Here is a 12,290-nt window from a genome sequence, read left to right as displayed (position 1 = left end):
TTTTATTCAATCGACTAATCAATTGTGCATTACTTTCACTTCAAATACATTATACAAACAAAAGTAAATATGAAATACAATGTGCCGGAGTAAGCAATTAAACACTGTATACCAATCCAGCACAGCTCAGCCAAATGAGGACAAGCGCCATTGAATATAGAAAAATGGACGTCACACCTTAATAATAAGTTGCCCTGCATGTTGACTCGCGATGGAACAATTGTACGTATATCTCTTTCAATGACACTATCAAGCTTTCTTTCATTTCCTGTGCAAGCATATTAGGGCATTACTGCCCTGTTGCCATGGAAACCTGGCTTCCTTTCTTTTAAAATACAGCGAGTCTATCACTTTTTTCACTATTATACTTTTTATGGTCTTTTTAATCTTGATATCAACTTGTAATCTCAATCAAAGAAATCCAAAAAATGAAATTGACACATTGTTTTTATTCAACAGGAATGCAAAGCTACTTTAGCAAGGACATTTCAAGCTAAATTGTTAAAAAAAACATTTTCAAAAGTTATATATACAGACCAACAAAAGTGGTACAAATCCAAAAACTGGTGTCTCCAGCTGTCTTGAAAAACTGAAAAACTAACTAGTTCAGAGGAAAACTAAATGAACAACTAAACCACAACAATGTAATGATGTCACCGATTGTTTGCTCATATTTTATACGACACAGGATTTTTTAAATTCGTCGTCATTGTTTGGGCAATTCTCCGTTTCGGCTGATGTGCGTTTTTATGCTTGTTTCTAATTTTTTTTTTTAATAAATGTCATCATTGATCAAAACATTCCAACCCACCTCCCTAGCTTTTTCCCCTGCCCATCCTCTTTGTTATGAACACACAACATATGCACACAAACTGGCACACTACACTCACACCCATTTATGCATGCTTGGCATCCCCCTCCTCACTAATATGGTGCACTGGACAAACAATATGCTGCACGTGAGGATTGGGAAAAAAACAGCATCCTTGCTGCAGTACACTGCCACCTATAACGTACACACACTCACACGCACACCTCTATGCACTAACACCCAGTCATTGTCCATCCAGTGCTGACCACCAAAGCAGTTTCGAACGCCTTCGTCCCAACCAGCCCACCTCCTCCCTTTCATCGACTCCGCCCACTCCCTCAAGCCTCTTTATCAGGCGTCTCCTCCAGCTTGATGACGGTGAACTCCTCCGTGTTGCCGTTCTCCTGGATCTTCTCCTTGTTCATGAGGGTTACCATTTCCTGCTCCCTCTCCTGGGCCTGTGAGCTGGAGGCGACAGCTCCCGCTGCCCCGTTCCCCTCATTCTCTTTGGAGGTGATCATCAGGGTTTGTTTCTTGCCGCACCAGCTGCAAGAACACCATTTTTCAATACTGCCTTCTCGGCCATGTCTCAAAGTCATTGGAATTCTATGTGCTTACCTCTTTCTTTTAGCAACAGCCACACACACAAAGAGGATTGCGGCGACCGCTATAAGCACCCCGATGATGACAATCCAGTCTGCAGGGAGATGCATCAGGAAGAATTGCTGTCATAGATTTTAGGCGCGAATCATAGAGTTCATTGACTTCAATTAGAAATGCCTTGACAGTAACACTTCTCGGCTGCTCACTTGTTGCATCACTGCCCTCTTGTTGATCCGGATGTGGCACAACATTATTCATCCTTTTCTTGCCATGTGGGGGTTGTTGTGTTGCTTCAGGTCAATAAACAAAAAAAAAACAACAAATTTTAATACTTTCCTACTCAAAATTAGGAATCAATTAGTAATTACTCAACAAAAAGAAATTCATCACTCACTCCACAGTGTTCATCTCATAAATATTTGTTTACATGTTTAAAAATGCGAATTATGTATAATCAAATTATTGTCTGCGTTTTACTCGTTTGACATAATAAACAAAACAATACCTTGTTATTGTACTGTATTCAACATGAAACACAAATATTATTCAATCAGTTACCAGACATTTATAATAAGCTACTTTATAATAGAAATATACATAATATGATACTTTCAAATATTTGGAAACGAGTACAGTATATTATCTATCTATCTATCTATCTATCTATCTATCTATCTATCTATCTATCTATCTATCTATCTATCTGTCTGTCTGTCTGTCTGTCTGTCTGTCTGTCTGTCTGTCTGTCTGTCTGTCTGTCTGTCTGTCTGTCTGTCTGTCTGTCTGTCTGTCTGTCTGTCTGTCTGTCTGTCTGTCTGTCTGTCTGTCTGTCTATCTATCTATCTATCTATCTATCTATCTATCTATCTATCTATCTATCTATCTATCTATCTATCTATCGATATCAGTCTTTCCATACTTAATCAATGGCCTGTAAAGGTTTGCTTGCGTCTTTAAACCGAGTTAAACTGATTAAAAACCAAATTAGAAACCCTTCATAAGATACCAATATTAATGTTAGTCATATGGTTAATATTAACATGTTCATCCCGACTTTTATGGGCTCCAGACATTTGTGTGTTTCATTCAATTTAAACAATCTTCATTAAAGTTCTGAAGTATGATTTGAAATAAAGTTCTAACAGGCCCACAAAAGAAATAGGACAGCTGGTATATCGCATGACTCTAAGTTGAGTAAGGAATAGTGTAGGAGTCAAACACCAGAGGGCACCGTGTCTTACGAAAAGTTCAGTCCTGTCATGAAGTTGCTGCGCCAATGTCTTTTCTTTACAAATCTATAAACAATTCCTTTCAAAACACAGCCAAGCTAGTTGTACATAATCGTTGCATTCTCAAAGTGTGTGATAAACTAATGAACTCTGCTTGCTGTCATATCACTTACACGCTTCAGTAGGATCCTCATTTTCTGGCTGCAATTTCACATCTTCCTGCTTGTCATCTGGAAGTGGGTAAGGGACAGAGGTTCCACCGACAGGGCTGAAAGTCGACAGTGTTTCCTCTACAGAGAGGGGAGTCTGGATCCCAGATCCAGTGGGCTGATCAAAGTTTCCAGCAGTAACACTGTCAATTTCACCCCATCCAAGTGAACTATTTTCCACTGTGGACTGTTCTGTGGCTTCCTCTGACACAGGATGTGGTGTCTTAACAGTTACCCCAACAGAACGTCCTGATTCTGCTGGGGTGGACACCAGCAGCCCAGTTTCTGTAGAACAAGACAAAGGAGAAGAAATGTTTATGCAACCACATTGGTCCATCCTATGTTATAAATATTGAAAAGGCAAATTCCATGTATAATCACATTATACATGTTTAAAGATAATTGCTGAAAATGTGTGCAAAGACAATGTAGGACTGAATTGGGGAGCTAATACATTTTTCAGTTGTTTTGGGCATGGCTAAAACGGCACCCAGTGACATACTTGAGTCCTCCTTCTTCTACCAAATAAGAACTTGAGCAAATTCATTTGCATCAGTGGTTATCAGGTGCAATTGCATTCTAAGGAGTTATTACAGTATCCAATTGTATCACTGCAGTGCGGAGTGTGCAAGTAAAAATTGCTCGCTGAAGAGATACCTGCATCCCCGAAAACAATGCCAAACAATGCAGCGAGTTGAAATAAGGTCATAATTGCCCAACTGGGCCAGACATGCTAAAACCAAACATTGATATGACTGATAACATTGATGTTGAATTTGTCTACTACGTTCCCATGAAATGCAATGACACCTTTGATTTTTAGGGAAAAGGTGTTTCAATCCAAAATCATTTTGAGTGTAATTGGGTTGCTGCCTCCATCGCCATGGCAAAGTGTCATGGTCGATAACATTCAGAAGCAACAACAGCATCCAACAATGTCAGAGCTTATAATAGTCACTCGGTTAACTTGAGTAAAATTATGAGAACATGATTTATTTCTCCAAATGTTTTTTTTTGTTTTTTTCATGTTTCGTACTGGTACTGCGTGTGTTTATTCTCCATGCCTATTACCAAATGTTCATTTTACATTTTTTATTTTGATGATTAAATATTTTATTCATTTCACATTCTTGAAATTATGTACCATAGTATCATTTCAAAACGCACTCATGGATGGTTGTTCTTACCTTGTTCACTTCTGTCAAATGCCTTAGTGCAGTTTTTCTCAGGCCCAGCTAGTACATGGTCAGATATGAAGAGATAAGAAATTGAGACATAAAAAAGATTATCAGTGAGCTCCAAACTGGGAATATGCATAACATTCCAAGTGATTGGAAGGAAAATCTTCTTGCTGCCTAAAAACTAACCTGTTTCATCATAGCAGTAAGCATCGAAAGTTTCATTTAGGTCGTCGCGAGGATAAATGATCAAACCAGTCATATTCACAGCACAGTTCTCATGGGGTGTGTGTCTGAGGATGGCGAAGCTCATGTTGCTGATCCAGCCGTTCCTGACAAGACAACATTTGACATTGACATGATTATGATTCCAGAGACAGTTGTTTGAATGGAAATTAGAGTACACTGTAGAATTCCTGAAATGTTAACATAAAAAAAAATGCTCCAAAAAGAAAAACAGTTGAAAGAGAATTATGCTTAGTTGTGGTGGATGTGACAAATTCAGCTGCTCTCATGAGTGCCACAAGGATTACATTTAAACACAGTGACACATTTTGTTTTGTCCAAGACTCAACTGCAACAAAACAGAACTGAACACAGAGGAAACGCTAAGAAAAGCAAAACGATACAAGAAGAGTAAACAAAAAAGCATGCACAAATACATCTACTAACAAGAGGCTAAAGGGGAGTGAACAGAAACAAAGGACTTAAATACAATATGGGCAAACGAATGACAAACAAGGCATAGCTTGGCAAGTGAAGAAAGGAGCTGATTGGTTAAGAGGGTTGAGCAAATGATAGGTTTGTGTTTTCACCTGCAGGTTTCCATGTTTTTTTCAAAGGCCTGTTGGACTTGTTCTGGACTTGCCATTGTAGTCTGGAGCTGCTCGCACACCTTTTGAGCCTGATCAAAAGTCAGAGAGTGCCGAGCTTCACCCTCAACAAGGAACACTCCGGCATAGCTGCAGCTGCGAGAATTGACTATGGGGAGAATAAAACAGAACAGATTTTGAAAATAAAAAGTGACAATGTTTTATTAACATTGTACTCCAACAAAGGGAAAATGAAGCAACTGACCCACAGCTCAAAATCTTTCGTCTTTCTTTTTTAACCTCGTTATCATCATATCAAATCTATAGCATAATAGTACTGCTGTGTTAGTTGTTTTCAGAGTCTTTGATTAAGACTCTGTATGGATCACGAGACCCCTTTCATAACCATTCAGTGGCTAATAAGCAAATAATTGATTAGACACGGGAATGGTGTGCTCCATGGATATAAGTGTGATTTCAACAATGTACAATGTTTAGAAAGAGGCAAAAAACAGAAGCATCGTGTCTGCAGTGTAGAGCCTGAGGCAAGACACACACACAAACAACCTCACACACAATCACATCAAAGTAACACTAAAATAGTAATTTTATGTCCAGCAAATTTTAGCACTGCCAGCTTAATTTCTTTGATAAAAGTCTAAACCATGTTTCACCAGACATGAGCTAAACTACAATGGAAACGCATTTCTAGCAAAAACGTTTAAGGTCAATCAAAGCAAGTGGGGAATCGAAATGAACAGGCAGCAGCATGTGGTGGCCTGGATAATATTAAACAAGGAGGGGGTTCCCTGATATGAGCAGGTGAACATTTGCATTTACAATAAAAGTGAGAAAAGCTACTTGTCGCCCCACTAACCATTTTTTATGGCTGAACACTGAAGGCTTGTAAATCAAATAATTAGAATTTAGAAAGCAGTAAACGGTCATGGTTGTAACAAATATTTCGTAAAACAGAAAAAAGTACCGTTCATTAAAAATATGAACAAAATGAAATTAAGTTGATGTATTGATGCGTTTTGTGTAGACTACAGCTCATTAATGCTCAGCTAAAAAAAAAATTGTTTTCAAAAATTAAAAACAATAAAATTAATAATGAAGCAGACTTGTAAGTAGTACTTGAACAAATCTGTCTGAGATAGCGTCAAAACTAAAGAGAAAATCTGGCCCTCAATATATCCTGCAATAAATTGATCAATTTGGTACTTGTAGAAGGAGTCTGTGATGTATTAGACTGCAACATGCACATCGCACATCTTTGTACTACCTCGTGTTCTCACTTATAACCACAAGCTATAGCACCAAAAGCTAAACCGTTCAATGGGTCGAGTATAAAAAAAGGAAGGAAATAGAGGAAATAACTGTTTCATAAATTTGAGCCTTGCATTGCAACATGTATGCAAGGAAAACAAGTGAAAGCAAATTTGTTGTGATATTTTTACTACTACTACATTATTATTATTATTATTATTTACATTTTGGGGATACAGCTATTGCATAAAATATCATTTAAATTCAACTTGTTATAATTTGATAAGATGTTATTGGTTAATCGTTAACTATTACAGTTGAACTTCTCTGCTGTTGGGCAATAAGAGTCTGTGCAAATATTGCACGCACGCGCACATGCACACAAACACACACACACACACACACACACACACACACGCACACACACGCACACACACATCCATACACTTGTACACACACACAGAACCGAAACACAGCCACATGGCCCCGTGTCCCTGAAAGTGTAGGCTGCAAACCAACAATAGTTGGGCTCTTGCAAAACTAGCCAACAAGATAAAAAAGGGTTTCATTAGTATGCAGAGGAAGCAGTCACGGGGGTCTTTGTGCAGCCCCAAAGCCTGCCATCATGAGACAGTGACCGCCCAAAAGCTTCCTTTGTCCCATAATGAAGTTGAAACCAAGGAGACTGATCATTCCTGGTGTCTTGAGCTGAAGCAAAAGCAATCCACGGTAAATTCATGTGTATGTGTCATGTATACAAGCTGAATGAACTCTGTAGACTTCATTTTCTCTTCCATCTAATTCCGATCCATTTTCCTGTTCTATTTGCTTGATTATTTTTCTCCCCTGCATTCACTATATAGTCCCGTACTATATATGGTAGGGGTTTTCCAATTGGTTTTGTCCAAGGGACGGCCATTATGACCAAGAAGTAACTCGGGGACCACTGCTTTGGCGGAATATTATTTTATTTTGCACAGAAGGATAGACCAATACAGGCTGTTTATTTGCATCTGTTTGACTATTTTGGGAATCTCAGCTACATTTGACATAATTTGGATGGGTAAATGATTCACAAAATTTGCTGGAAAATAAATCAAGTCTAAATAATAAATGAATTTTATTTTTAAAAATGTTACAATTATTTTTCATTTCCAATTTCATGGACCACATGCAATGTCATGGACCGCGGCCAACCGATTGACTACATGGCACGAGAAAGTTGTTCCCTCATTGTGTTTGGCGATTTGGACAGCCAGCTCACTACTTACGTCCTCATCGTATATCAGGTGACCACTGTATATGTCATGACAAAGCGGCGCATTAAGAGCTACGACTATTTATTATGAATAAAAAACGAATATATTTTAACCTATGCATTTCCTTTGTTGTACATCTTTTCTATTAAATGAAATGAATTCATTATTTACATAGTATAATTTGTGCTGGTGCCCCGTTTTACTGCTCTTAATGCATTGTGGTCTGCATTCAATTTTTGAGAGAACATAAACAGTCACCACTTTTACAAATGCATTATGGCTAATTTTGACGACTCTACATTTACATTCGGAGACCCCTAGAAGATGACGTAACCTCTTAATAGTTTGGGGAATGGTGTGCACATTCAGAGACAGCATCCAGACAAAACTGAAATACTATCAAAGATATGTCATCATCATAAAGCATCGAGACAACCAGTATACAAAGTCGTACCTTCACGGCTAGATCAACAAGACTCGGCTGAGATGTCTTAAAAAACACTTTGTCATCAGCTTTTGTCAGCTGGTTTAGAAGCAGGTTTTGTGCCCTTATTACTTCAGCAGGGCTCCACTATCTTGCATCATCATACCTTATTGAATTGCTCTTTCAGCAGTCATATCATACTAACAAGAAATGTTAAATGTGACATCTTACTGAAAATAGGTTTGGTGTATGCACACATTGTTGCAATAATAATAGAAGGATTGACATGACCATGCACCAACCTATTGCACACGCTTTTAACGTCTCAGAATACTGTGGGTGACGGCATACAAGGAAGCGCAACTGAAATGTAGATAAATGCATTGCAGTCATACCAAAAGTTGACAAACCACAAACTTCCTTTTCTTGGAAACCACCCAACTTTGCAGTTGGTGATTTTGTGGTATATGGGTAATCTTGCCGTAAAGCAAAGGGTGGTGCACGTTTCCAGGAGGTGGTGAACAATTTTTCATTGCCACAAAAAATCATTTTCTGTCCTTGCTAGTTTGTAGTTTTTTTTCCTTAATTTCTCGAATTTCCTAACAATAGTCCAAAATGAAAACGGTTTAATAATTTCTGGACTTGAGTTTTGCTAACAAACTGTCTAAAATAAAAACCAAGCATAGGACAAAGGCTAATTTTCTATGAGTGTCTATGATAGGCTAAGATCTTGACACTCTGGGTCTCATCTCACATTCTATCCAGTCTTGCATTTCAGTTATAGAAAGTAACCACATTTACAAAACAGATAGCTGTCTTTCTTTCAAATTCACTTTTGATGAGTAAAAGCTGTCAAAGAGATGCATAAAACCAAAAAATGATCTGAACCTATACAGAAAGAAGAAAGAGTACTGAGGCATAGACTGCTACTCTCTTCTTTGACGTCATCTGGTGAAGGAGGTTAACACGTGGTGAAGTAGCAGAGAAAGCCAGTAGAGGCAAAAGGCCGACGCAATGGACTCTAGTGCATTTCTGGCGTTATATTAAGAAATCCTGCACTAGTGGTCATTTTATTTTGTGTGACATTCTCTGCATCATGTGCACATCTGTCTTGTAACATAATTAATGCACTGCAGTACTGTATTTTTGTTTAATGTCGCTCCTCATCAATTGTACAACGGTCATTGTTCACTACTACAGCACTATGTAAAGACTCTCTGTACTTATGTGAACCATGCTAAATGTTCTTTTTGTTACGGTTCCTTGTTTCTGTAATAGCAGTGTGACTCAAACCTACATAGTTGCGCAATAAAGATGATTCTGTTTCTGACTACAGGGGCCCTGACCACACCTCAAAATGTGATAAAGAGGCTATATATTTTAGTTGGGTTTCTAGTTTGTAAAATAGATGAAGGCATTAAAAACTGAGGTCTACTAGGTCGTCATTTCCTCTGTTCCCCACAACAGCTTAAAATGTTGTGATTATAAGGCTTTGCATGTCTTCTTAGCTATAAATCATATAGTCAGCAATAAAATTACAATCATGGTATATGCATATAGATCCAAGAACATAAACTTCTGTTAAATGTCACTTATTAACTGATGTCATTGTAAAACAAAATCTTTCCATGAATCTAATTTGAGATTACATGAAGGGTTAGCCTGGAAACAGGAACCCACTGACCTTAATGATATACTTGCGCCCACAGAGTTAATGTTCAAAGATTGTGTCCAGGGCCATGATGAGCATTCTTGACATTAAAAAAAAAAAGCACAAACACAAAAGCTTGCCTCCACTGCTCACAAGAAGCCCTGAGAGGAGTAACTATGATATAATCCTCCCACAGCCATAAACGCTGTCTAGAGGTAAACTCTTCTACGACTTCAAATGAGAATCCATTTAGGGAGTGTAAAGCTCAGTACCGTGGTGCCCGAGGAAATCTTTGTGAACAACCTGGCAACCGTCTCTCATGGGACCAAGCTGGATGCACCCAGACCTGTTTGTTTCAGCTCCTCGAGAGATGTATTGCTCGGGGCAACAAATCCAATCAAAAGTCAGACTATGTATGAGATGAAAAAAGGATGACATATGCATGGAGGAGTGGTGCTGAACATCCTTTGTGGAAGAGCGTAAAGCATTAAAATGTGTGATTTATCTGTCTAGATTTTGGTAAAAGGAAACAAAAAAAAAAAGCCTGTTGCCTTTGGTGGCTGGCTTAATGTTCGGTTTCATTAAATAGGTTCTGCTGTCTGGCACATGAATGTGTGTTAGACACAGGCACAGCATAAAAGCATTTTCTTTGTGTCTGTCAGCAGTCTCAGACTGCCAGACATGAGGCTGTCTGCGCTGCTGTCTAGCATGCACAATCTATGCCGGCATCCACAATTTTTTTTTTTTTTTACGAACAACACAGGAAAAAAGGCCTTTATATTCGTTTTACTCTCATATTCTCATAATGATCCATGCATTCATTATTCCTGTGTTCAAACAAAAGCATGTACGTCTGGCACAAAGAAAGAAGAAAAAGCTCATTTCAAACAAAGAGCTGTGAAAGAAGGCATGGTCACCTTACCTTGAAGTTGCTCTGACCTACAGGAGGCCAGATGTCCTAAGGTAACCCCCAAGAGAAGAGTCCACATCCTGGGAAAGCCTTGTCCGGATGGCTGGCAGAGTGACTGAAGGTAAAGGTGAGTACGAAGCCTCCAGCGGTCCAGTTCCCCCTCAACCAGGACGACCAGCGTGTGTGTGTGTACGTAAAAGAGAGTGAATGAGTATGAAAGCGATGGAATCAAAATGGAATCTTCCTATGTGAAAGGGAGTTGCTGTGTGTGTGTTGGCAGATGGAAAGCACTTAGACTTTGCCCAACTTTTCTCTTCTGTGTCTGCGAACCACAGCAGCTGTATGCACCCACACAAGAAGAGGAAGAGTGCCTCATGTGAACACACACCCACTTGCCCCACCTCTCTCCTTCCACCGCTCTTCCTTTGCCTTCCTCCACAGTTTGAAAATGGATAAAGGCGAAGGTGATCTCTCCCTCTCATCTGGCTCCGTGTCTACCTCCTCGCTCCTCCCCTGTGTTTCTCTTTCCTCATTTTAGACACCCGCAGTTTCAGTGTGCCCATCTGGTCTTTTGTTCACTCCTCACTTCATTTTCAATTCAGCCAATTTTCTTGTCTCTGCTCCCTTTCACTGCATCTCAGTGTGATCTGGTAACAGAAATGGGAGCCGGTCACATCCATTTCACAGACACACTTATCATTTTAAAAAGACTAAGGTTAGAAACACAAATGGAAGAAAATTGGAATACAACCTAAGGACATGCACAAAATATTGAGACACATTATGTATTCAATCAATCAATTTGGTATCTCTAAATTTGTAAGGACAACCTCTGTGTGTTCCGTCATGACTGCCGGATAGCTTAAATCTCATGGCTACCATACGATAACGAAGAGAATAATCTTCTCACTTTGCTAAATGAAGACAACATCTCATTTTTCAGTTCCAGTTGCTGTTCCAACGTTTCCCTATAAGATGTATTTTTAGCTGGCTTGATCTTAATGTGAGACATTATGAGGAATGCAATTCACAAATGTATTACTGTAACTGCAGTACTGTCCAAAACAACCAATGGATTCAGCGGTTCTGAACAACACACCCATTGTGGAATATTTTACACACGTGGTGACAAAGCATGACTGCTTTGAGCTTGTAATTCGGTGACTTCCATATCAACCAGCATAAAAGGATGTCTAATGCCTCAGCGTGAACGATGACTTGTCAGTGACTCACCATGGGATGGATCCACACACAACTGTGCTTTCAGTGAAGTAGAAACATATTGCCTCAAAAATAGAGACAAACGTTACCAATGTATTACCTTTAATTAAAATGTGAAATGCTGCCATGTATTCAAGATCAACCTGTAAATTATTATTCAGGAAGTACAATTATGAATGAAAGTTTGAGACAAATCTCAAAGTTAATAAAGCACAGGAAGTGTCAAATAACTGAAAACTCCCAGAAAGAACCACAGGGTTAGGCCCACTTGGCAAGAAATTAACCCGAGAACAATATGCATCTATATACATTTACTCCAACATTTCCCAACATCCATTTTGGGCTAAAACATTTTACTTGATAACACAAAAGAAGACCAACGGAGAAAAAAAGAGTTAGAGAACGTAGTTGCTGACTTAATTTAAATCGACTTCACAATTCTGGGGAGATAACGGTCAACGAATCATCATACAGTCACAGCCATTTCGTAAGAAGCAGTTACTATGGTGAGATACAAACAACCAAAGCGTGATTGCAACACTAACGTTGGTTTGGAGTTTCCTCTTTCTTCAGTTAACCAACTGTACATATACGATTGTCTCTGTGAAAGAAATATGAAGAGGGATTTTTAAGCTAATGATTGTCCAGGCAAAGTTGGTTTCTCTGCCAGAACAACGTCTGTCCTAGTTTCTCTCACTGGAAAATCAATGACTC

General features: G+C 38.9%; 1 protein-coding gene across 2 annotated transcripts; it reads right to left on the bottom strand.

The window, feature by feature from the left end:
• Positions 1-429: 429 nt before the first annotated feature.
• On the bottom strand, positions 430-10,813 carry cd44b (CD44 molecule (Indian blood group) b). 2 transcript variants are annotated; one of them, XM_037255255.1, is made up of 9 exons: positions 10,368-10,813; positions 4,846-5,011; positions 4,220-4,362; positions 4,049-4,087; positions 3,252-3,257; positions 2,817-3,146; positions 1,621-1,704; positions 1,430-1,508; positions 430-1,357 (listed from the first exon to the last, which is right to left on the bottom strand). In XM_037255255.1, exons 1-9 carry the CDS (start codon positions 10,432-10,434, stop codon positions 1,150-1,152), a joined length of 1,122 nt encoding a protein of 373 aa, XP_037111150.1. In that variant the 5' UTR covers positions 10,435-10,813; the 3' UTR covers positions 430-1,149. The 2 variants fall into 2 exon arrangements, with proteins under 2 accessions (XP_037111150.1, XP_037111149.1); XM_037255254.1 differs by having other exon boundaries at positions 4,040-4,087; positions 10,368-10,812.
• Positions 10,814-12,290: the final 1,477 nt, after the last annotated feature.

This window comes from Syngnathus acus, chromosome 6, assembly GCF_901709675.1.
Source record: "Syngnathus acus chromosome 6, fSynAcu1.2, whole genome shotgun sequence".
NCBI classification, from domain to species: Eukaryota; Metazoa; Chordata; class Actinopteri; order Syngnathiformes; family Syngnathidae; genus Syngnathus; species Syngnathus acus.
This window is presented reverse-complemented; position numbering and strand designations above follow the sequence as displayed.

Bases quoted from the DNA above. Each gene is read 5' to 3' on its own strand.
- cd44b (XM_037255254.1), bottom strand. From the start codon at position 10,434: ATGTGGACTCTTCTCTTGGGGGTTACCTTAGGACATCTGGCCTCCTGT. The intron at 5,012-10,367 runs GTAAGGTGACCA...TTCTCCCCATAG, and splicing joins TAGGTCAGAGCAACTTCAAG to TCAATTCTCGCAGCTGCAGC. The intron at 4,088-4,219 runs GTTAGTTTTTAG...ACCATGTACTAG, and splicing joins TTACTGCTATGATGAAACAG to CTGGGCCTGAGAAAAACTGC.